General features: G+C 34.8%; 3 protein-coding genes across 3 annotated transcripts in view; 1 reads left to right on the forward strand and 2 right to left on the reverse strand.

Annotated features, from left to right (window-relative positions):
• LOC135834348 (F-box only protein 32) overlaps positions 1–16,397 on the reverse strand; it is a 31,672-nt gene extending 15,275 nt beyond the window's left edge. The window contains exons 1-3 of the mRNA XM_065348209.1: positions 16,160–16,397; positions 6,534–6,581; positions 3,001–3,080 (exon numbers count right to left, since the gene is read on the reverse strand). Of these exons, the coding sequence (XP_065204281.1) occupies positions 3,001–3,080; positions 6,534–6,581; positions 16,160–16,290 (259 nt within the window). The 5' untranslated portion in view covers positions 16,291–16,397. The remainder of the gene's footprint in view (positions 1–3,000; positions 3,081–6,533; positions 6,582–16,159) is intronic.
• A 521-nt stretch (positions 16,398–16,918) lies between these two features.
• Positions 16,919–22,883, reverse strand: Dph1 (diphthamide biosynthesis 1). The gene is made up of 3 exons (XM_065348208.1): positions 21,792–22,883; positions 21,555–21,720; positions 16,919–21,452 (listed from the first exon to the last, which is right to left on the reverse strand). Exons 1-3 carry the CDS (start codon positions 22,670–22,672, stop codon positions 21,108–21,110), a joined length of 1,392 nt encoding a protein of 463 aa, XP_065204280.1. The 5' UTR covers positions 22,673–22,883; the 3' UTR covers positions 16,919–21,107.
• Positions 22,884–22,972: 89 nt separating this feature from the next.
• On the forward strand, positions 22,973–23,465 carry LOC135834352 (U6 snRNA-associated Sm-like protein LSm5). Its single transcript, XM_065348214.1, has one exon. The coding sequence runs from the start codon at positions 23,131–23,133 to the stop codon at positions 23,410–23,412; it is 282 nt and encodes a 93-aa protein (XP_065204286.1). The 5' UTR covers positions 22,973–23,130; the 3' UTR covers positions 23,413–23,465.
• The last annotated feature ends 3,170 nt before the right edge of the window (positions 23,466–26,635 follow it).

The following is a 26,635-nucleotide window of genomic DNA, read 5'->3' on the forward strand; positions in this document are numbered from 1 at the left end:
TTGTGTTCTTTTTTTTGAAGTTCGTGTCGTGCTTTTTTTTAAAAATCGCGTTGTGCTTCTTTTTCTGAAATTGTGTGGTGCTTTTTTTTGAAATCGCGTTGTGCTTTTTTTTTAAAATTCGCGTTTTTTGATTTCAAAGTTCGCGTTGTGCTTTTTTTTCAAAATCGCGTTGTGTGTTTTTTTTTTCAAAATCGTGCTGTGCTTTTTTTCCAAAATTTGCTTTGTGCTTTTTTTTCCGAAGTCGCGTTGTGCTTTTTTTCAAAGTTGGCCTTGTGCTTTTTTGAGAATTCGCGTTGATCTTTTTTCAAAGTTTGCACTGTGCTTTTTTTCAAAATTGTGTTGCGCTTTTTTTTCGAAATCGCGTTGTGCTTTTTTTAAACTAAAATTCGCGTTGTGCCTTTTTTCAAAATCGCGTTGTGCTTTTTTTTCCAAAATCGCGTTGTGCTTTTTTTTAAATCATCATTGCGTTCTGCTTTCAAAATCCCAATTGCTTTTTTCCAAAGTTGCTTTGTGCTTTTTTTGAAAATCGTATTGTGCTTTTTTTCTCCAAATCACGTTGTGCGTTTTTTTTAAAATCATGATTGCGTTCTGCTTTCAAAATCCCAATCGCTTTTTTTCAAAGTTGCATTGTGCTTTTTTTGAAAATCGTGATGTGCTTTTTTTTCATAATCGTATTGTGATTTTTTTTAAAATCATGATTGCGTTCTGCTTTCAAAATTCCAATCGTTTTTTTTTTAAAGTTGCGTTATGCTTTTTTTTCAAAATCGTATTTTGATTTTTTTCGGAATCTTGTTCTATTTTTGAAATTTGCGTTGTGATTTTGTTCTAAATCGCATTGTGCTTATTATTTTGAAGTCGCATTGTGCTTTTTTCGAAGTTGCGCCTTTTTTTGAAATTTTGTTATGCTTCTTTTCCAAAATTGCGTTGCGCTTTCCAAACTAAAGAAGCTACGCACACTGTTACAGCTGCGCTTGGCGCAGCTGTCTAGTTTTTTTGTTATTTCGTTTCTGGTAAACTAAAGGTACATATTTTATATACAGCTTGGATGGACTTTTTACCTGAATTCAAGGAAATTTTTCAAATCCTCTAGTTCCAGATTTAGAATGCATGAAACGTGTTTCAAAATATACTTGTATGTACATGTACTTCTACCTATTTTCTACCCCTTTTTCAAAATTTGGTCACATTGCAAATTCTGAAGAAATTCAAAATATTGTCTTATTTTTCAATACACCACCAGCCTCCTCTTCCCAATAAATGTTCACAAAATCACGACCACGCGTTCATTCATCTCTAAATCTTTCTCAATTTCCACTGACCCATAACATTTACCAACTTTCCAGCCAAAAAGAACTGTCTTTCAAAACTTCACAAATAATGCCAGCATCGTCATCATCCCAACACACCTTTATACACTGGCAAAAAGTTCAAATCTCTCGTCTGCTGTATAGCCGAGTTCAAAGCCCTCTCATTCACATAACGGAGAAGGAGAACGGAGCAATGGGCTACGTAAAATTACGAGATTAATTCGCCATCTGCCAAAATCAAGATCGACTGCGCGTATTGCGAATAATTCAAGCATGTTACATTACCATCAATCAGTACCACACTTCGGTATAAGCGAAGATGAGAAAAAAAAACGGGAACTGCGCGCCAGCTACGAATAATAAGAGTACCTAAAGGTAATGAAGACTCGTGCATAAGACGATGAGTAAATTATATAAATAAATATCAGGCCAGACGCAAGGCCAGTCGAGTACCGCGCTCCATTATCTTACCAGAATGTCAGGTACCTACTTACTCTCGTATACATATGTAATGTACATTGTACTGTCTTGTGCTGTACATATTACGCACATGGGTCTTGCGTCTTGCGCTTACCATTGCGAGCATATTGTGGTAATGATTTACCAAACTGTGTAATTATATTATAGATGCGAGTTCGTTTCGCCGCCTCGGATTTACAAGTCTGTACCATAGTCGTCCTAGTAACGCGCTAATGCTCGAGATTCTATTGCAGATGGTCGCTTTTTTACAGAGTAAGGTGTTCAGAAATGGTAGATTTGGTTTAGGTTTTCAAATGGTTGCGGAAAAATTGGCCAAAACAGATTCTGAATAGGAAAAATTGGCATGATATGGAAGTTCGACAAATTGGAAAAACCCCTCCCTCTATCCCATCCTTCCCCTTCCTTCCTACCTCTCGATCCACAAATTTCACATAAAACCCTTCAAGCAGGTGGATGCTTATCAGTTGGGCTTTCCAAATGAACTGATTCAGATCAAACGTCACCAATAAAAACACACCAAAGAACTCTCAATGAAAGCGTACATATCCAAAAATGTCATTAAAGTCAATACGAGCATGAGATTATGATTTTTTCCCCCTTCAAAAATGATTTGGAACCACTTTGGAGAAAAATTACACAACTCAAAGCAAGATAGGGCCCTTATTTTGTAGATCCATATTCATTCATATTTGAAGTTACCATAAAAATAAAAACCATTTCCAACGCCGAAGATGATTCAGAAACTTACTACATGATATTTTAGGAACACCCTGTACCATTTTGTACATAGCACTACGTACTTACTTTACTTCGCAGTATCTGGAAGTAAACGTACATCGTAATATGGGACAATTGGCACCTAAATTTCTAGTTCTTGGGCACCTAATTTTAATGCATTCGCTAAGACGATCAACGGCACACGAAAATTAAACAGAACCAAGGTGTTGTGAGTCAGCGTCTCAGCGATTAAATAACACCTATTTTTTTCCTTCTGGTATCGTCATATTAACGCGAAATTTTTACCTTTGTGTGATAAAACGTCGACTTCGTTAGTTATACCTACTTCCTACTTCCTGGCTACGAATACTTATCGATACTTAAGTATAGTAAATTTGTTGCTGCTTAATCAAAATGCCCTCTTTTCAGGTTTTCCCCCGGATTAATCACAAAAGTGTACTTAGGTAATGAGAAAATGATTGAAAGAATGTCTTACCTATTATATTGTTCTGCGAATTATCGATTTGATTTTCTTTGTTCGAATCGTCATCTTCGTTTAAACAATTTTCTTGCATCCTGCGAAAAAAAAACAAAACATGTGAGTATGCAGCATACATTATAGGAATGTTATCAATTTAAAAAATCTCAAAACGTTTCAATACAGGACACCTCCTCCCTCCTCTAAACCATTAACTATAGATCTTGGAATAGAATGTTCGTTTTAATGTAAAGTTTGAAAAAAAAATTCAAAAATCAGGCAAATTCTTGTAGCTTCAAAATTTTAAGGGGCATAGAATAATTCGCTTTAATTTTTTTAATCAGAAAAAAATTAAAGAGTGATTTTTTAAAAAATTTTGGAGCACATTGCTCAAATTTACTCAAATACATCCAATTTTCTGGAACTTCCGGCGATTTTAAAGTATGGAAATCTGATTTTTGGAGTCTATTTATGATGCTGAAATTGATTTCTCAAAATTCAAAAACAAATCGATTTTTGGGAATTTGATTGATCGATTTTCGAATTCGAGTAATCGATTTTCGATAATGATCGAGAGTTGATCGAGAATCGATTTATGAGGCTAAAATTTAAAAATCAAATGAGCTCAAAAATCGAAAAAAGAATCGATTTTTGGATCAGTTTACTGTTTATTCGATTTTAGGATTCGAGTAATCGATTTATCGATAATGATCGAGAGTTGATCGAGAATCTATTAATGAGGCTAAAACAGATTTTTCATTTCAAATATCAAATGAGATCAAAAATCGAAAAAGAATCGATTTTTGCGATTTTCGATAAAGATCGAGAGTTGATCAAGAATCTATTTACCTATTTGATTTTTTCATTTCAAAAATTAAATGAGATGAAAAATGAATCGATTTTTGGATTTGATTATTCGATTTTAGGATTAGAGTAATCGATTTTCGATAATTATCGAGTCGAGTTGATCAAGAATTTATTTACTCGTACAATGAGTCTGAAAGTGATTTTTTATTTCAAAAGTCAAACGAGATAAACAATCGAAAAAGAATCGATTTTTGGATTCGAGTAATCGATTTTCGATAAAGATCGAGAGTTGATCAAGAATCTTTTCATTTGATTTTTCATTTTTTCAAAAATCAATTAAGATCAAAAATCGCAAAAAATCGATTTTTGGATTCGATTATTCGATTTTAGGATTTGAGTAATCGATTTTCGATAAAGATCGAGAGTTGATCAAGAATCTTTTCATTTGATTTTTCATTTTTTCAAAAATCAATTAAGATCAAAAATCGCAAAAAATCGATTTTTGGATTCGATTATTCGATTTTAGGATTTGAGTAATCGATTTTCGATAATTATCGAGAGTTGATCAAGAATTTATTCATGATGAGTCTGAAAGTGATTTTTCATTTCAAAAGTCAAACGAGATAAAAAATCGAAAAATAATCGATTTTTGGATTCGAGTAATCGATTTTTGATGAAGATCGAGAGTTGATCAAGAATCTATTCATTTGATTTTTCATTTCAAAAATCAAATAAGATCAAAAATCGAAAAAGAATCGATTTTTGGACTCGATTATTCGATTTTAGGATTCGAGTGATCGATTTTTTTCATTTCAAAAGTCAAATGAGAATCGATTTTTGGATTCATGAAATCGATTTTCGATAAATATCGATAGTTGATCAAGAATGTATTTATTTGATTTTTCATTTCAAAAATCAAATTAGATCAAAAATCGCAAAAAAAATCGATTTTTGGATTCAAGTAGGTAATCGATTTTTAATATCTAAATATTGAGTATTGATCAGAAATCTATTTATACAACTTACAAGTCTAAAATTGAATTTTATTTTTATTTTTCATTTCAAAAATCAAACGAGATTAAAATGAATCGATTTTTGGATTCGATTATTCGATTTCAGGATTCGAGTAATCGATTTTCGATAAGTATCGAGAGTTGATCAAGAATTTATTTATAAATGAGTCTGAAAGTGATTTTTCATTTCAAAAATCAAATGAGAATCGATTTTTGGATTCATGAAATCGATTTTCAATAAATATCGAGAGTTGATCAAGAATCTATTTATTTGATTTTTCATTTCTAAAATCAAATGAGATCAAAAATCGCAAAAAAAAAATCGATTTTTGGATTCAAGTAGGTAATCGATTTTTAATATCTAAATATTGAGTATTGATCAGAAATCTATTTATACAACTTACAAGTCTAAAATTGAATTTTATTTTTATTTTTCATTTCAAAAATCAAACGAGATCAAAATGAACCGATTTTTGGATTCGATTATTCGATTTCAGGATTCGAGTAATGATTTTCGATAATTATCGAGAGTGATTTTTCATTTTAAAAGTCAAACGAGATAAAACATCGAAAATGAATCGATTTATGAATTCAAATAATCGATTTTCGATCATGATTGAGTGTTGATCTAAAATCTATTTATAAGGCTAAAATTGATTTTTTTTCATTTCAAAAATCAAACGAGATTACAAATAGATAATGAGTCGATTTTTGGATTCGATTAATCGATTTTAGAATTCGAGTAATCGATTTTCGTTGATGATCGAGAGTTGATCAAGAATCTATTTACGAGGTTAAAATTGATTCTTCATTTCAAAAATCAAATGAGCTGAAAAATCGAAAATGAATCGATTTTTGGATTCGATTATTTAATTTTCGATAATGATCGATTTCCGATCAAGAAAAAATAATTTATGATGTAAAATTTTGATTGTTTATTTTCGAACACAAATCGATTATTTGGAATTGAAAATCGCAAACATCGATTACCTACTTATCATATAACCACTTTTTGATTTGAAAATCTCGGCAGCATAACGATATTCTTAGAAAGGGAATGGAGGGAGGGGAAGGGAGGGGAACTTAGGTAGGAAATCCGGACCCTGGAGAAAACAATTTAAGAGCAGAAAAAAGTCCAAGTAGCAGATTATGGGGTTAATTGAGTTAATTTTTTTAAGGGCCATTTCAGTGCAACAGATTTGGATAAGACTCTTCGCAGATCCTCAAAAAAAGTTCTGGTGGGGAAAACCACTCCTCCTTCTTTCCTCCCTATCAGTCTGCAAAGACTGGAAGGGACGAGAAAGGTTTGAAATACTAGCATTTCATTTGAAAGAAAATTAACATTTTGTTGCTTCAGTTAGGTACATTACTTTCTCGTTGAAAAAAAAATCGCTAGCATTAAAAAATCTTCACCAGCATATTCCAGTTAATTTAATCCACAAAATTTCTTGATTTTGAAGTAAAAATTGCAAAATTCCTTCACAGTTTCTTTGACTTTTTCCACTTTTGGCCAGTCTGATGAAATCCTTCTCACTGGTATTTAACGTACTTACTTTTGGCATCTTCCGGGATGAGAATTTCATTCCTTTTCCTCCCCCTCACCCCTTCTCACCCCTTTCATTTTCAGATCTAAAGCAATCAGATACCTGCAACCCCATCCACTTACTAAAACGAAGACTCGTGTAAAATAAAATTACCAAATATCAATATTTTTGCATTCAATTCACTCACCATGACGTATTCACCGGATTGGTACATGTGTTTTCTTCGTTCGAATACCTGCAAAGAAAGAAAAAAAAACAATAAAAATCTAATCAAAATTTTAAATACAAGTACATAAAACGACATCAACGTCAACATCGACTTTAATAAAAATCCCAACTTAATCGAGCTTAATTACCTACTCCTCTCCTTCGTTATAAACAATACAGTATTTTATCCACCTGCACCAAAGAAAGTTGCACCAATCCCTTCGTAAAAAAAAACGATAAAAATAATAGAACTACGTAAAAAAATAGATTACCTAGGTGCATTCGAAATGAGACAAAAAAATATAAAAAGGGGGCAGAAAGATAAGAGAGTGTGAGTGCAATACTATAAAGTACACAAATACGTCGAGTAATAAAAATGGCAGTCGAGTTTCATAAAAATTCGTTCCACTCGACGGTGCAATGGCAATATAGAGTAAACCACGAATACTACATCAAATAGGTAAAAAAAAAAAAAAACTTTAAACGATGCCCGGTCATTACCCAGCAGCCACCATCGAGCGTAATGCCTGTTTAACATGAAAACTACATCGGTGGTATTACGAGCCAAAATCTAAATAAGTTTACTAATTTTCGAATAGGTACCTACCTACGGTGTAGTTGTACGTATATTTCCGCGTAATATAGTAGGTAAAGGTATATTACTCGGTGTCACGATTGACGTATGCCTCTCTTCTCTGCCCCACACTCCTCTATACGCCAATCCAAATCACAAGACGGTAATTTACCTTCACTTTTTTTCCTCTTTATTGCGGACTGCGGAGCATCGCGATGGTCTTATTGTTAATTAAGAGAGCAATCGTACATTTAAGTAGAGCATGATAAAGAGGAGGATGTACCATTATTATTACCATTACGTAATACGATATTAATTACAATACTACGTTCTTACGTTCTTGATGCCTTCTTATATTTTTATACTTACGATTCAGATGCGAGAAAGAACCGTTTACACGAAGAGGAAAAATTCGACATTCTGGGTACCATAATTATGTCGATTTTTTTTTTTTTTTGTCAATTATCTAGCGGAGCAAAATTTCCATTTTGTCGACGAGGATTGGTCGACTGAACAGTGAACTGTATACATTCGCACGATTACGAGTACAAAGGGAAAATTTCATTACGCACATATTAGCATAGGAGAGAATTTTCAGCAGAATTCAAGGACACAACAACAGTTTCATCGAGTTACCATGGTAACAATGCAACTCGCTGGTGGAAAATCAAAATCAATGATAAGAAATTCCCGAAGCCGAACCTTGACCGTTACAACTACGATTACTGCCTACTGCCGTTCTACAGTGCATTGTTTGACTTTTTTCTTTTTTTTTTTCTTTCATTTATACATAGGCAGGCCTACGTAGGCCTATTTTACTTCACCTTTACGTCTTGTGTGAGCCAGCAAATGAAAAAGAAATAGAGAAAATCGTATAGGCTACCATATTTTCCCTTTTTCGTGGGTCTAGCTTCATCATTACTTAGCTGGGTACCACCTGATGAAAAATAATAATTCGTTTCACTTTCACTATAGGTATATCACTACTAAAACTATCGCGTAGACTAATAAAGAAAAAATCTTAACGATTCGTTGTTTTTTTTTTTACCTATCTATACCTATGTGTTAAATGTTAACTGCTGCGAGTTGAGGCCGAAATGTCTAATGTGGTCGAGCCAGACGAGACGAGACGGTGACATAGATTTTCCGACCTGGCTATTGTTTTTCCTCGCTGTGTATAAAGGCCTACACAGTACACTCTTCTACACAGATCATTAAGTAGAATGCACACGAACAATGGCGAAATGATGTCATTCTAAAAATCATCTAATAGGGAGATTTGTTCGAATGTGTTGTGTACTAGGGTCATTAATTTTTCCAATGAGGGAGGGTGGAGGGGGGTATGAAGGTATTTTATGCCTACAGAAGAAGAGAAAAACTATTTTACTTAGAAGGTGAAATATTATACTCGTATTTTGAATAATCACAGGGTGTCTAACAAAATCTTCAAAATGAATGTTGAAGAATTTTAGCCGAAACTTGAGCACACTGTTTCTCAAATTGAAGAAACCGAAAATCCGCTGGAGGCTCCAGAACAGCTCGAATTCATCAAAAAACGATCCGGAAGGTCGAAAATGGGGTACAAACCAAATTATACATGGGGGGGGGGGGGTACTCGTTCACGAACCGTGAATTTCTCATTTTTTAAAATCAAAAACACTTGCTTATTAACGCTGGAGAAAATTTTGGATTTGAACTGCCACAAGCTAATTTTGAGAATATGTGCTAAAATTGATTGAAGAAGCCACGAAGAGTTTACAGGAGCGGAATGTCATTCTAAAAAGTAGTTTTTTTCAAAAACTGGAGAAAATAAAAATCTACTGGAGGCTCCAGAACAGCTGGAAACCATCGTCAATCGATTTTGGAGGTTGAAAATAGGGTACAAATCAAATTTCAGCTTTTTTTGTCCATTTCTTCGCGGACTGTAAATTTTTCATTATTTCCAACAAAAAAAAACAATTGCTGGAGAAAATTTTGAATTTGAACTAGCCCAAATTAATTTTGGGAAAATTTGAGCGAAAATCAATCAAAAATGTTACAAAGATGGTGAATTCAAGTTTACGAAGCGGAATTTCGTTTTGACCCTATTTATAGTTTTTTTTTCTTCAAAAACTGGAGAAATTGAAAATCTACTGGAGGCTCCAGAACAGCTGGAAACCTTCTGTAATCGATTCGTGAGGTTGACAATAGGATATAAACCAAATTTCAGCTTTTTTTGTTTAGTAGTTCGAGAATGTGCATTTTTCAATTTTTAAAAAATATCATCGCTGGAGAAAGTTTTGAATTTGAATCGGTTCCAGTTGATTTTGAAAACATATGATCCAAAATCGATTGAAAGGGGATCATAGATGGTGGATTTGATGTTATGGACATTAGGTTCAATTTTTACGCAATTTAAGATTTTTCCCTTCTTATTAAACTGGAGAAACTGAAAATCTACTGGAGGCTCCAGAACTGCTCAAAACCACCTTTAGTCGATCGAGAAAGTAAAAAATGAAGTACAAACCAAATTTCAGATTTTTTCGTCAAGTCGTTCAAGAATCGTGATTTTTTTTTGTTTTTTTTTTTTTAAATTATCGCTGGAGAAAATTTTGAAGTTGAATTGGCGCCAGTTAATTTTGAAAGTGTGGGTCAACATCGACCGAAAGCGCAACATAGATGATGAATTCGATGTCACTGACATTGGGTTCAATTTTTACCCAATTTAGAACTTCCCCCCTTTTTTTAAACTGGAGAAACTGAAAATCTGCTGGAGGCTCCAGAACAGCTCAAAATCACCTCTAGTCAATCGAGAAGGTGAAAAATGAAGTACAAATTAGATTTCAGATTTTTTCGTTCAGTCCTTTTAGAATCGTGAATTTTTCATTTTTTTTTCCAAAAATGATCGCTGGAGAAAATTTTGAATTTGAATCGGCACCAGTTAATTTCGAAAATATGGGTCAAAATTGATCGAAAAGGTAACATAGATGATGAATTCGATGTTATCGAACATTGGTTTCAATTTTTACCCAATTTAGAACTTTTTTTTCCTTTTTCAGACTGGAGAAACTGAAAATCTACTGGAGGCTCCAGAACAGCTCAAAATCGCCTCTAGTCAATCGAGAAGGTCAAAAATGAAGTACAAACCAAATTTTAGCTTTTTTTGTTTAGTCGTTTGAGAATCGTGAATTTTTCATTTTTTTGTTTTTTTTTTAAAAATGATCGTTGGAGAAAATATTAAATTTGAATTGGCGCCAGTTAATTTTGAAAATGTGGGTCAAAATAAATCGAAAGGGCAACATAGATGGTGAATTCGATGTATGAACATTGGATTCAATTTTTACCCAATTTGGAACTTTTTTTCCTTTTTTAAACTGGAGAAATTGAAAATCTACTGGAGGCTCCAGAACAGCTCAAAATCACCTATAATCAGTTGAGAAAGTCAAAAATGAAGTACAAACCAAATTTTAGCTTTTTTTGTTTATTCGTTCGAGAATTGTGAATTTTTCAATTTTTTTTCTTCAAAAATGATCGCTGGAGAAAATTTTGAATTTGAATTGGCACCAGTTAATTTTGAAAATGTGGGTCAAAATCCATCGAAAGGGCAAGGTAGATGGTGAATTTGATGTTATGGACATTGGATGCAATTTTTACCCAATTTAGAACTTTTTTTTCCTTTTTTAAACTGGAGAAACTAAAAATCTACTGGAGGCTCCAGAGTAGCTTAAAACCACCTATAGTCAATTGAGAAAGTCAAAAATGAAGCATAAACTAAATTTTAGCTTTTATTGTCAATTCGTTCGAGTAAAAAAAAAAATAACCGCTGGAGAAAATTTTGAATTTGAATTGACGCCATTTAATTTTGAAAATGTGGGTCAAAATCGATCGAAACGGTCACAAAAATAGTAAATCCGAGTTTACAGAAGCTGAATTTAATTTTTTTCGAAAATTGAAAATCCACTGGAGGCTCCAGAACTGCTCGAAACCACCACCAATTGCCTCTGAAGTTGAGGTTGAAAATAAAGGTAAAACTCAAATTTTAGCTTTTTTCGAGTACCTACTAATAATTGTTGCAAATCGTGAATTTTTATTTTCTTCAAAAATATAGGTATTTATTGCTGGAGAAAATTTTGGATTTGAATTGGCATAAACAGACACTATAGAAATGCATGCCAAAGTTGATCGAAATGATCACAAAGATGGTAAATCCGGCTTTATAAGAGCTGAATTTCATTTTCATCTTATTTAAGACATTTTTTCGAAAACTGGAGAAACTGAAAGTCCACTGGAGGCTCCAGAACAGATCGAAACCATCAACAATCGACTCCGGATGTTGGAAATAGGGTATAATCCAAATTCCAGCCTTCTACTTTATTTCAATCAAATTTTGATTTTTTTTCGTGGGAAATGAATCTTCAAATTATCAGAAGTCAAAAATAGAAAAATGAATTTCAAAGATTGGAATTTGTACTGAACAAAGCCCCTTATTGCAGTTGAAAAAAATCAAAAATGAAATTTTTAAAGTATTTTTTTATAGAAAAGTTTCCCCTGAAAACAGAGTCATGTAAGTTGGAAGAATTCTCACACAGAAATTGAGAATTAAAAAAAAATGTTCGGGAACTTTTATATCATTTTTTTGATTTTTTCGATTTTGGTGAGGGTTTAGCACGTAAGTACAAGGGAATTCAACTAATAGGTACTGCTTGGAAGATAGAGGAAAACTTCTTCTCGAAAGGAAAGTTATGATTTAGAAAACTTTTTATCACAAAAATGTAAAATTCAAAACAGGCTACGTGAAAATAAAATTCATCCAACAGATTTCTTTTTGACTTTTGACTCGACTTTATGGGACTCTCTATGCCATTTTTTTTGAACTTGGAGAAATTCAAAAGATGAAGAATTATTTCCTCAAAATATCCAACCACCTACTTAAGTAATCGAGTGAGAACACAAAATGAGAACCCACATATTGAGCATCATAATTTTTAAATACAGCGAAAATTCAAAAATCAAAAGGGATAATCTTAGAGACAGTAGAGACATCTGAGACCCTTGAGAAGACCAGGTGAGAGAGCGAGAGGAAAACAGGGGTTTTAAAAAAATTAAATTAGCCTAACTTTGAAAAACCAATACCAATGCATTGAATTTTTCGACCCTAAAAAAATTATTAGAGCATTAAAAATATTGAAAAAATTTCTTCATGAGGAAAAATGTCAAATGTGGGCAGTTTTTTCATTACAAAAAATCGACTTTTAAGAAATATCAGCGTTTTAAAAACTTCCCATTTGTTTTCAATGCTTTTTTTCTCAGTTTTTATGTTTGAGATATTTTGATTGAAAATCAGAAAGTTCAAAAACTTTATCAAACATTTTTAAATGGGATCTCATATTTGAGCTATCTCATACACACCCTGAAGAATTTGTGAGCCTGGCTTTGTGAAAAAATCCCTCCCTCCTCTTCTCAAGATACGGTGAAAAATTGTGCTGGTTTTCTGAAAAAGGGAGCCACTCGAGATGATTGTGATGACGCATCTTCTGGAAAAAACATAGCCCGAAACCCCATAACCAAAGTTTCAGCAGCCCAAATTAATTTTTCGAATTTTGGCAAATTTTTTCAAATTCAAAAAATATTTATTGGTTTTTAAAAATTTATTTTGAGCAGTTCAGGTCAATTTCTGGATCCTAAAATCGTCATAAAACCGAGCTTTTAGGTCAATTAAAGAAGAAGGAGAAAAAAAGTTTAAAGCTCATAACGAGAAATTTACAGCACAAACATATGGAAACATAATTTTTTGGGCGGGGGAGGGGAGGTGATGGTTTAGCACCAAGTAGCACAAATACCATCAACGTTTTTGGGTCATGTCCTTCGATTTTGCTCAAATTGTTTTTACAATATCTACCCACCCAGTAAGTAAGAAAGCCGCAATCAGTTTGGTCCCAGCCCCCTCAGGGGGCGGGTGGTGGGGCTTCCATTATTTTCACCTCAACTTCAGCAGCCCATTCCTCCAAAACTATGATACTTTGATCAAAACTGATTTCACAGTTCGAAAGGGCATTAAATTTTGAACTTTTCAAGTATTTTTAAATTTTCAAAAGTTGAAAGTTGAACTTTCAATTTGAAAGTTTGAATTTCAAAATGGCGCTGTAAGTGGGAGCTACCATTTAAAATTTTGAAAAAATTTCCATAGATGTACATTTTAATACTTTTTCGAAATATTTATGTTTTGAGATGGAACTCTTGACGGAGGGGGAGCACCCCCACCCCCAATTTTGGGTGAAACTTTCAAAAGAAAATCTGGGGCATGTGATATATCGAATTGTATGTTTTCGGCAACGCTGAACACGAATATGACGTCAGATTTTTGATTGGACTCCATCCACGGCCCCCAGCACCTCCTCAAAGGGTGTAAAAGTCCAAAAAAGCGTTTTGTTCGTGTGACATATGAAATAGTATGGTTTTGGTGACGCTGAACACGAATATGACGTCAGATTTGTGATTGGACCCGTCCACGGCCTCCAGCATCTTCCCGAAGGGGGTGACCCCCCCCAAAATGGTTACATTCGTGTGACACATGCAATATGTAGTATGTTTTCGATATCGCTGAACACGAATATTGCCTTAGTTTTTCGAATCGACTTCACCCATGGCCCCCAGAACCTCCCCCAATAGGTAAAAGTCCAAAAAAATTGTTTGGGGCCGTGGATGGGGTCCAATCAAAAATCTGACGTCATATTCGTGTTCAGCGTTGCCGAAAACATACAATTCAATATATCACATTCCCCAGATTTTCTTTTGAAAGTTTCACCCAAAATTGGGGGTGGGGGTGCTCCTCCTCCGTCAAGAGTTCCATCTCAAAACATAAATATTTCGAAAAAGTATCAAAATGTACATCTGTGGAAATTTTTTCAAAATTTTAAATGGTAGCTCCCACTTACAGCGCCATTTTGAAATTCGAACTTTCAAATTGAATATTCAACTTTCAACTTTTGAAAATTTAAAAATACTTGAAAAGTTCAAAATTCAATGCCCTTTCGAACTGTGAAATCAGTTTTGATCAAAGTATCATACTTTTGGAGGAATGGGATGCTGAAGTTGAGTACCTCGAGACAATGTGAAAATAATGGAAGCCCCACCACCCGCCCCCTGAGGGGGCTGGGACCAAACTGATTGCGGCTTTCTTACTTACTGGGTGGGTAGATATTGTAAAAAAAATTTGAGCAAAATCGAGAGACATGACTTTGAAAATCGCCTTTTTTTGGTTGAGTTGACATGGAATGACCCAAATATCAACCTGGTGAACAATATGATTCTAATTCGAAGGGGTCGATTGAAAAATTTCCAGCACGAAAATGTGAAAAATGAAAACGTATCTTTTCGAAGGGGGGGGGGAGGGCTTGAAAGGCATTGAAAATTATTTAAAATTTTTGTAATGAAATCTCTAAAAGTCAAACTCAATGTGATTTTTTACACCAATGTAGGTATCGAAAAACATTAAAAATCGCCTACGAGACGATAGTCATTTTTTTAAAAAAGTGATTCAATCTTAATCTCGTAATAAAAATTTGTGCTTTTAAAAAATCAACTATCATAATGGATCACAACATTACGAAAAAATACCAGCAGCTTTCAACTTTGTACCTAGGTAAACCTGTTTACTTAAGTTAGTATTTCGTAATTAAATTTACGCAGAGTTCATTGACCTCTGATATTTTAAAGAATGAGGAAGTGGAGGCAAAAACGGAGCATATGCTTGGATCTTCAAACTAAACTAAAATAACAAAAATTTTCCAACGTGTTTCCATCAGATACACAATTAAAAAAAAAAAAAAAAAAAAGATCCAATCATTTTTATAAACCATACTATGTACCTATATCCAAATCGTCAAAATTACTAATTAAACAATACATACAACCGAACCAAAATTACCCTGACAAAAACACTCTTCAATTCAAAACAAACCTTGTGCCTCTAATTTTATCCTACGACAAAACCGCATGTTCACTTTTATGCGTATCTGAATTAATAACCATACAACTACGAGTAAGTACTTGTTTTAATCCTCGTAATGATTGAAATTTCAACCACAAAGTACCCGAAAAATTGTCAACATAATTCGTCGCGTAGTATACAAATACAGTACGCTATATTGCGTTTTAATATGAATTATTTCGACCATAAGTTATTTACACCAAGATACTACATACACATCATGAGGATGAGGAACTATTATTCACTTGATGGCAAAACGCCACCATAGTTAGAATTTATGGAAAGGAATTTTACCTCGAAAAATATGATCTAATTTTGAAAATCATTACTTCATTTACTACGTTGTTAAGTATACTTATACCTATCTATTTTAAGAATAATAACAAATAAAAAACACAAAAGCTCGAATACTTTATCTTATTATCTCTCATTGATATGGATGAAATGTTGAAACAGATAGCGAAAAAAAAAGAAAAAAAAATTCGCCATCAAAACAACGTTAGGTTATTGTACTCGAATCTCGATTGTTATGAAAATTGTGATGTGAAGAAATTGTAATCAACATTTTAAGACATAAAAACCTTTTACGATTCGAGATGAATTACAACACTTTTCTCCCCTACCTACCTATACCTACCCGTTGTACTTTTACTAATCAAAAATGAAAATTAATAATCGCATCAATCGTACGTATAACAATACGATTTAAAAGAGATTATAAATTCGAATGGTCGGTAATATAAGAAGTTGTGCGATATAAATTTATATGTGTACTTATGGCACATACAATTAAAGTATTACGTTACGTAATCCATTGTATAGGCAATTGCCATATTTCAGGCAAAAAAAACCTCCCAGAAATAAACGTAAAATACATCTAAATTGTCCTACTCGACCTATACAAGTTGAAATGTACGAATTTAAATTCGAGTTTTAAATTTGCATTAATAAAAAAGACGAATCAATTGAAGAAGACGAGTGTTGTAACACATTATAGTATATAGGCAGGCATTGCAACCAAAACAAAGATCAGCTGAGCGAGTAAACAAAGAACTTTAGTTACCTGTCGAAGTTATTATGTCGTTCGATTAACGATAAATTACTACATTCTAGGATTTTCTTCTTTTCCCATCCTTCTTCGGTTTTCACCCATTCTTCGCCCGGAGACCGCCAATCTTTCGAAATAAATGGCATAATTTTTTTTCCAACTCGATCACAACAAATACATTACAATTGTGCGCAATATAAACAGGACTACGAACAAGTACACCACAATACGATACTGGTAAAATCAAAACGAATTGCGAATAAGCCTGTGAAATCGAACGACGAACGATTCGTTCATCTAGAAGGTAACTTGTAAGTACTAAGTACGGTGAGTACGGTGGAAGCGACCGATATGGCGCTATTGTTGGTATAAAATCGATTCTGTGAAGTCGAAAACGACGGAAGGCGATCACTATTTAGGACAAAAATGATGGCGTTTCACATGCGCGGACAAGTTCACAGCTGATCAGGAAGTGGGTAGAGTTTGAAATTATTTTTTTCATAATTAATGTCCAGTGGTCGACACTCACAAGTCAGAACCGTCGTCTGTTTAGTCCAAATGGTTCCTCAGGATGGTGTAATTTTTTACGTAGGTAGGTAGGCTCTTTGTTTTATCAAAAAGAAACCATCGTGTAATTAAACTTGGTCGTTTATAGTCCAATTCGAAGATTATTTCTCAACTGAGGCGATACAATCGTACGCAGGATTCTTTTTAAATTCACGGCTGATTGGATTGGGTTAACTTCGACGAGTTATTAGAACACAGAGAGCTAAATAAAAAACCGCAAAGTCTTCTATTTTTCAATTCAACTAAAATTCAACGTAACATAATGAATGGTTAAAACAACACAATATATTGAACGAGGCAAAATCATTTATAAGTACGTAGATAAACTCGAGAAAAAAAAAACACATCGATAAATTGATTTGATTGAGTGATGATTGATCAATATTGATGCGAGTGAACAAAGAAGTAGTAAACCGGTACATTGTTCTAGAAAAACGAGCTCCTGAAAATTTCAGCTCGAAAGATTGAGGCCTCTACCATGAAGTATAGGAAAGTTTTTTTTTTTTTTTTTTCAGCATTACAAATTCAGAATAAATTCTGTTTTTATTTCAAATTCCTAAAATATACGCATACTTGCTTCATTACGATACATTTTGGATTCAAATGGGATTGCTGGTGGCAGGAGGGAGGGGGGAGGGAAGCTGTGGTTCCAAAATGAAGACCTGAAGTGAGAGAAAATTCGTCTGCGAGTAAATCTTGGCTCGTTGAATTTTTAGATCATAAAGCTCGAATGTTCGTGCGAGTTAAACAGCGAAGAATAATATTTTAACCCCATGAAACCAATTTTGGGAGAGTTCATTGACCCTAAATGTTTTCAAATGATGAAAATTTGTCGAATTCGAGAATTTTTTAATTTAAAATTCGAATGTACGTTCTGTAATTGTGTTTCTAATGCGAAGAATCTAAGGTGGTCCAGTGGGGGGGGGGAGGGGAGTTGAATGCTTCCAAAATTTTAAAAATGAATAGGTACTCAGTTTAGTAATTTTTGTACGTTTTAGGTCAAAACATATTTACATTTCTGCTCCAAGTTCTGAAAAATAAATGAAATGACCCACAGGAGAGAGGAGGGGAGAAGGAGAGAAGGAGGGGGGGGGAGTAATTTTCTTCCAATTTTCTCAAAATCATGAAAATTTCCTGAATTTGGGAATTGTATATTCTGAAAATTCCAAGTAAATAGTACTTTGATCGTATTTGCCATATGAAGGACCAAAAGGAGGTCTTAAAAGAGGGGGGGGGGGTAATTTTCTTCCAATTTTTTCAAAACCATGAAAATTTCCGGAATTTGAGAATTGTATATTCTGAAAATTCAAAGTAAATAGTACTTTGATCGTATTTGCCATATGAAGGAACAAAAAGAGGTCTTAAGAGAGAGGGGGGGGGGGCGGTAATTTTCTTCAAATTTTTCAAAACCACGAAAATTTTCTGAATTCGAGAATTGTATACTCTGAAAACTCAAAGTAAATAGTACGTTGATCGTATTTGCCATATGAAGGACCAAAAGGAGGTCTCAAGAGAGAGGGGGGGTAATTTTCTTCAAATTTTTCAAAATCATGAAAATTTCCTGAATTTGAGAATTATATATTCTGAAAATTCGAAGGAAATAGTACTTTGATCGTATTTGCCATAATGAAGGACCAAGAGGAGGTCTTAAGAAGAGGACGGGGGGGGGGGGGGTTAATGGCTCAAAATTTTTTGAGGATCGGCCTAGACGACTTTCACACTCAATTATACGAATTTAAAAAAAAACTAATAGGTCTAATAAAATAAATAGCTTACAAAAATTTCTTAAAATGAGCATTTTTGTAATTTTATTTTGGTACGTTTTGCCATTACAAATTTTGCGGGGAATTTCAACCCCCCTCCTCCCCCTGTCTGCCCCAAATATTTCGCTTTCTAATTAAATACATCAACATTGAAGTACTTCATCGTTCGAAAAAATCCTCGAATTCGATAATTTTTCATCATTTAATCAAAACTCGGGACACATGAACCCCCCCCCTCTTCCCACCAAGCTGTGCATCCCACGAGATCAAAATTATTCTCCGAGCTCGTTTTTTTTTTTCATTTTTTGGTACATATTATGATAAAATAAGTCAATTACAAAAATACTAAAATATTATTTTCAAAATTTAAAGAGGATTTAACCCCCCCCCCCCTTCTTAAGACTGTCTTAGGTACTTCATATCCAAAAAAAAAAAATGTAAGCGAAGTGATTAATTTGACATTTAATCGAAACAATCCTTAAATTTGGCAAATCTTCAAAATTTAAACAGAAAAATTGGGGCACATGACACCCCCTCCCCCCTACGAGGTCAAAATAATTCTTCACTGCACTTTTTTATATATTTTTTAGTACTAGGATCAGAGTCAAGGAAGTCAATGCGATGACAAAACGTACGAAAATGACAAAAAACTTATTTTCAAAATTCTTAGAGCGTTTAATCCCCCCCCCCCCCTTCCCAAACCGCTTAAGAATGGTCCTTCGTATTCAAAATACAATTAAATTAATTAGGTACTTTGATTTTTTGGTCAAAAAATTCTCAAATTCAGCACATTTAAATTATTTTTCAGAAAAACTTGGGCACATGACCCCCCCCCCCCCCCTCCTCACCTTAATCTGATGGGTTTCATGGGCTCAAACATTTTTTTCAGGGCTCATTCTCATTATTATAAAGAAGTCGATGCGATGACGTAACGTACAAAAATTACAAAAATACTCATTTCAAAATTTTTGGGGCATTCATACCCCCCCCCCCCCCCCCCCTGGTACCAAATCTACCCAAGAACGCTCCTTCGTATCCGAAATAAAAATTGAAGTAATTACCTCGATTTTTCGATAAAAAAATTTTCAAATTCAGCACATTTAAATTATTTTTTTTTTAAACTTGGGCACATGACCCTCTCCCTCTCCTCCCTTTTAATCGTATGGGTTTCATGGACTAAGAAATTTTTTTCTGGGCTCATTCTCATTATTTTAAAGAAGTCAATGCGATGAAGTAACGTACAAAAATTACAAAAATACTCATTTTAAAATTTTTGGGGCATTCATACCCCCCCCCCTCCTCGGTACCAAATCTACCCAAGAACGCTCCTTTGTATTCGAAATAAAAATTGAAGTGATTACCTCGATTTTTTGGTAAAAAAATTCTCAAATTCGGCAAATTTAAATCATTTTTTTTAAAAACTTGGGCACATGACTCCCCCTCCTCCTCCCTTAATCTGATGGGTTTCATGGGCTCAAACATTTTTTTCAGGGCTCATTCTTATTATTTTAAAGAAGTCAATGCGATGACGTAACATACAAAAATTACAAAAATACTCATTTTTAAATGTTTGGGGCATTCATACCCCCCCTCCCCTCCTCCTCCTCGATACCAAATCTACCCACGAACGCTCCTTCGTATTCGAAATAAAGATTGAAGTAATAACCTCGATTTTTTGGCAAAAAAATTCTGGAATTCAGCACATTTAATTTTTTTTTTGAGCTATGACCCCCCCCCCTCCACCCCACCCAGAAAATTATTCGTTCACTTTTCAATGAATTTTTTGGTATCTACTAATAAAAATTTAAAAAGTTCATACGCAGAAAAAAATGTAAAAAAATTACAAAAGTTCCTATTTTCCAATTGGGGGGGGGGGGGGGGGTATTTAAATTTCTCTTTACTCCATTCACTTTACGTCCTTTGTATTCTAAATTTAGTTACAGTATTTACCTAGTTCTAGTTTTCAGTCAACATTTTTTTGAATTTGGGAAATTTTTACAAATACAAAAGTTTGAAGAATATGAACCCCTCCCCCCCCCAAACGGGTCCACGGAGGTCAAAATTATCCTTCGATGTTTACCTCGCTCAAGTTTTATGATGATTAAATGTTCAAAAACTGGGCCAAAATTTGCTCACATAATACGTGTATTTTTTCATATTTTCGCCTAAATTTTGGGGTCCCAGCTCCTCCTCCTCCCCCTCCAACAACCTCTTCCGGCCCAAAAAGCATCGTAATAGAGCAAGTATGTCTATATAATGAGAATTCTCAAAACAAAGAGGTTTTTTTTGAAGTACTGGAAAATACAAAAAAAAAATCTCAAAGGAGGCTTGGGGCATTTTAAAAAAATAAAATTTTAACGTTGAAAATTTTAGGACCTTATTTTTTTGGGGAGAAATGAACCGATTTAGTTACTGGGAGCGATTAAATTTGGAGAACATTTTTTCACCATTTATAAAGGCCACCCTAATGGTCATCGATGAACATACGTAAACAATTAGCTACATCGATAACACTTCTTCAACAAACAATAAAATGAACGATTATGAAAAAATGAGGGTTGTTCGAACAGGTATAAAAAAGCTCTTGAAATTATTCCCATTTCCATCGCTGCACGTCGTCGAACACTCGATCTTCATAAATTTTTATCCTTATTTTTACACGCTTTCCCGCAGCATCCTTCTTTAAACTTGTGATTAGGTGTCCACGGTCCTAGACTGGTTTCGGCGTAGAAATCCATAGGATAATGATCGTCTGGTTCTTGTTTGATAGTCCATTCGGCGTGATTAAGTACAACGTTGCCTTCGTAAGGAGTAAGTAAAGGTTTATCGAAGTTCGTTCCCCAGTCTATGGATAATCTGGGACATGCTACTTGTATCCAGGCATCTATACTGTTGCCGAATAGTTTCAGTTTATCGGGCATTACTTCGGAGAGTAGGATAACGGTACAGGATTTATTCGAATCGTTGGTTATACGTTCCTGTTAACAGATAGTAATGTAATAAAGTATACATAATATTATAAAGAGAATAAATCACGACGAATTGAGGTCGTTATCGGTTTGTTTAGTGTTTACACTCACTTTAAGTTGATCGAGTACTTTTGGACTTCCTTGTCTACCTAGTGTGCCTAGAATTAGACCGAATTTTGACGAACTTAAGGCTTTGGTGATAGCTTGTTGTCTGCTTTCTCGCATGAAATTATGATCGTAGAATTCTTCGGTTATTTTTTTCTCGTATGGATCGTACCTGAAAGACAGAAGGTGTGAAAATAAGATCTACACTGAATTAATATGCAGTTGGGTGCTAAAAACACTCACCTGTATGCTTTCAACGTAGGATTAGCGATCATAGCAGCTTCCAAATGGAACCTACCGTCACCCAAGTATAAAATAATATCGACATCGCTAACGGTAGGAGCAGTACATCCTAAAATCTCTCCAGGAGACAGCGGTTTACTCTGAGGTATCTTAGTCGAGTATCCTTTCTTTTGTAGCTTTCCATGAGCAGCGTGCAACGATGTTAAGAATTGCACCGTGCTCACAAGAGCTATTCTCGTATCCGGTGCGAAATTATGGCACACCGTATCGATAAAATGATCGATATTTATTTTAATATCGACAAAAATATATAAAAACTTGATGCCCATGTTCGGATCAATGGGTATTAGGCAACTGTGACCGTAATGTACTAGTAAATCAACTTGTAACGCTCTGGCAGTGATATCGTCGACGCAACAAGCTCCATAGGTAACATCGCCCATAATAACGGTCTCAGCTTCGGTAAACTCTTCTATAATATCGCATAATGTGACCGCAAACATCAATAACCCTTCTGGCATTTGTAAAGCAACACGTCGAGCTTTTAGTTGCCTTATACGCCAGATCGTTTTGGGTACTTCGAAGTCGTAGTTTTCAGGTAACACTTTGCAAGCTTGTTTTAATCGTTCGTCGTTCAGGATCTCGGCTGGGATTCTGCTGACTGTTTTAACCGAAGGTCGGAAGACTTTACGTTCTGTTTTAGCTTTAACTATTACTATATCTTTACTGGTCGATGATGCATCTGGAACCGAGCTCGATTCAGGAAGACTAGAATGGTTAGGTTCGACGATGCTGGATGATTTAGCAGATTCGCACAGACCGGTCGACGGTTTGGAACATTCGACTGAGCGAATATCTCCTTCAGCCTTATCGTTCGTCATATTTTCGATAAGCTAATGGGAACGATTCGAGCTTCGAAACAGGTTCAAACGTTAGCTCGAAACCGAACAACGATACATTGGAATAGTACGAATGTAAAATTTACTAGTAAACCGAGTAATTAATTAAATTATCGTTCGAATTAGAATAATTTCTACATTATTTAGTAGTGTTTTACTTTACTTTTACGTTTTTTTCCTATCAAAAAAATCACATTATCAGTTTCGTGATTTTTTTTGTTGGCTTTGGGCTTGGAATTTTTTGTTTACATTTCACCCCTTCCCTACCCCACTCCTTCGGATATCATTGTTTACTTTTTTCGGCGTGTTTGAATTTGATAAATAATGGCGTTGAAATAAATTGCTAATTAATCGAGAATTTTTCTTTAATTTTAATTAAATTCACGATCGAATCGAGTAATATTATCGTCGAATCGTGTCTTCGAAGTGTATACTGCAAAATGAGCTCTTTAACGACCAACCCATCGAGTATATTACCTCTGGAATTGGTGGATAAATGTATCGGTTCGAGGATGCACATTATTATGAAAAACGATAAAGAACTGTATGGAACTTTAGTGGGATTCGACGATTTCGTTAATATGCTGATGGAAGACGTCATCGAAGTCGAATACACCGCCGATGGTAAAAGAATAACCAAATTGGAGCAGATTTTACTCAATGGTAATAATATCGCTATGCTTGTACCCGGTGGTGACTTCGATACCGGTGGTACAGCTTGATTTTAAGGTTACTCTTTGTAAAAATATTATGTAATATAGTTTTTATACGCTTTTCTAACGTGTTTGTGGATTTATTTCGAGTATAGGTGTATGATCTTTCCTTCGAACTGAGTCGAATCAGAATCAGAATCAGAGACGGTGATAGGATCACTAGAAACTGTACGTAGAGAGCTTTGATCTTCGAAGTTCGAACTAGTTCGGTCACCAGAGGAAAATATAGATTCAGAATGATCAGAAGGTTGAAATTTTATGGCTGAAGCTGGAGTTTTAATCTTGGACGAATTTAGAACAAGAAATGACCAGTCGTTTTATTTTTTGAGACATCTTTTCTGGAAAAATTGCTATCTTCGTACCTGTGAGTCAACGCTGAACTGTGGGATGTGTTGAAAGATTTTTCAAACAGAATAATATGTTCATTGGAATCTCGTGGCTGGTTTTAGTTATTGGGAAATGAGATTTGTGGCCTCTGCTCCCTCCGATTTTGAAAATGAGGTATTCAAACAGCCTGCAAGTTCAGTTACCTGTGATTTTCATCGAAATGATGCTAAATTGAACCTCGTCCATTGGAACATATCAAGATTTCAAGTATCAAAACAGAAACATACTTGCACTCTGAGTTCATCGCTTTTTACAGAGGATTCGTTCTTATTCAAAAGCATTCCCTTGGAGAACATTTCTGCATCCGAAAAGACTCTTTTAAGCCCAAAAAATTAGAAAAATTGCCCAAAAATGCAACTGATCAACTAAGATTTTTAGAATCGTATTTTCTAGCTGTTATAAGTCGAGTTTGGGCACGATTTCGAGTCTGCTCATTCGTATAGGATATTTTTTTTGGTCCTAAAAATTTTGAAAAATTGTCCCACAATGGTGAAAAAATGAGATTGGCAACTACAACTTTGGAAATCGTCGTTTATGAACACAAATCGAGTTTTTTTTTGGAATTGGGACGTGATTTCCAATCTGAAGTTTCGAAAAATTACCCAAAAATGCGATTCGGCAGCTACAGTTTTTGGAATCGTATTTTATAGTCACAATTCGAGTTTCTTGGGGTTTGAGCACGATTTCGAGTCGGTGCATCCAAAAAGGTATTTTTGGGCCCAAAATTTTCAAAAAAATTACCCAAAAACGGTCGAAAAATGCAATTAATTAGCTACAACATTGTGAATCGTATTTTCTAGTCACAACGTACCTTGATTGGTTTTTTTCGTGAAAATCGTGATCAAAAATTTCGAAAAAATTGCCCAAAAATGGTCGAAAAATGTGGCTGGGCTGTTACAACTTTGAGCTACAGGCATGAAATCCACTTTAGTGACTGAAAAATAGAAAAAAAGTGACCAAAATTTGAGAAATGAGAGCAAAGTATATATCATGTTGGTTGGGGAGCCTGCATAAGGATCTATTGCACCCCCCCCCACCACCCACCCCGGTCGATCCTCCGGGATAACTTTTTTTTAGAGGGAGAGTTGAGAGTTCTAAAAGGAACATTTCTAGCCATTGTTCTCCAAAAAAAAAGTGGCCCTACTTACAGAATGGCAAACATTTTGATTGACAGGTCAGCCAAAATCACAGATTTTGCGTTCCAACATAGGACTCGCACGAAATTTTTTAAACCGTACAATGACAGATCGAAGGATTAGGCAAAAATTTATCAGCTGTCAAAATTTCAAGTGCTAAAGTTCCTTTTTCGATTTTTGGTGAATTTTTGAAAATCAAATTTAAGCCAAAAATGAGGGGAAAAATCAAAAATTTACCAAATTGACCTAGACAGCTCAAATTTGGGATACATCCTATTATTGACACGCCAAATCGATTGGAAACTGTTTCACTCCGTTTTGAGCAGTTATGGAGCCTCCAGCAGATTTTTGAAACTCAAAATTTCATCAAATGGAGTTGGAAAGCCGAAATTCATTCTGCAAACTAATTTCAATACGCTACGAAGTCGACTGCAGGTGGGTCTTGAGTCGTTTTGGAGCCTCCAGCGACGTTTTGACGATAACTGGAGCCTCCAGCAGATTTTTGAAACTCAAAATTTCATCAAATGGAGTTGGAAACCCGAAATTCATTCTGCAAACTAATTTCAATACGCTATGAAGTCGACTGCAGGTGGACCTTAAGTCGTTTTGGAGCTTCCAGCGACTTTTTGACAATTACTGGAACCTCCAGTGGAATTTTGAAACTCGAAATTTCCCAATATTTCATCAAATGGAGATGGAAAGCCGAAATTCATTCTGCAAACTAATTTCAATACGCTACGAAGTCGACTGCAGGTGGGTCTTGAGTCGTTTTGGAGCCTCCAGCGACGTTTTGACAATTACTGGAGCCTCCAGCAGATTTTTGAAACTCAAAATTCCATCAAATGGAGATGGAAAGCTGAAATTCATTCTGCAAACTAATTTCAATACGCTACGAAGTCAACTGCAGGTGGATCTTAAGTCGTTTTGGAGCCTCCAGCGACTTTTTGACAATTACTGGAGCCTCCAGTAGAATTTTGAAACTCGAAATTTCCCAATATTTCATCAAATGGAGATGGAAAGCCGAAATTCATTCAGCAAACTAATTTTGATACGCCACGAAGTCGACTGCAGGTGGATTTCAAATCGTTTTGGAGACTCCAGCGACTTTTTGAAAGGTTGTATGGCATTTTTTGGAAAATTGAAATTTCCAAGAAGTAGCTGGAAGCTTCAAAATCGTTTGAATCCACCACGCAGTAGACATCATAATATTGTATTGAAATTAGTTCGCAGAATGAATTTCGGCTTTCCAACTCCATTTGATGAAATTTTGAGTTTCAAAAATCTGCTGGAGGCTCCAGAACGGCTCAAAACGGGTTGAAACCGTTTCCAATCGATTTGTCGTGTTGAAAATAGGGTATATCTCAAATTTCAGCTGTCTAGGTCAATTTGGTAAATTTTTGATTTTTTTCCCCATTTTTGGCCTAAATTTGATTTTCAAAAATTCACCAAAAATCGAAAAAGGCACTTTTTTGGCCATTTTCGTCGAAATAATGACCAATTCACTTTTTAAGTGACCGAATTTCATCCCTGTCTGAGCATCATATTTTTGGTTGCAAGTTGAATTCCCTGAAGTTTGGCCACGATTTAGAGTCTGCTTATCCAAAAAGGGTATTTTTTGAGCCCAAAAATTTTGAAAATTTACCCAACCCAAAGTGGTCGAAACGTGGGATTGAGCTATTAATTCTGTTGAAATCGTCTAATACTCGACT

The sequence above is a fragment of the Planococcus citri genome, chromosome 2, assembly GCF_950023065.1.
Source record: "Planococcus citri chromosome 2, ihPlaCitr1.1, whole genome shotgun sequence".
Lineage (NCBI taxonomy): Eukaryota > Metazoa > Arthropoda > Insecta > Hemiptera > Pseudococcidae > Planococcus > Planococcus citri.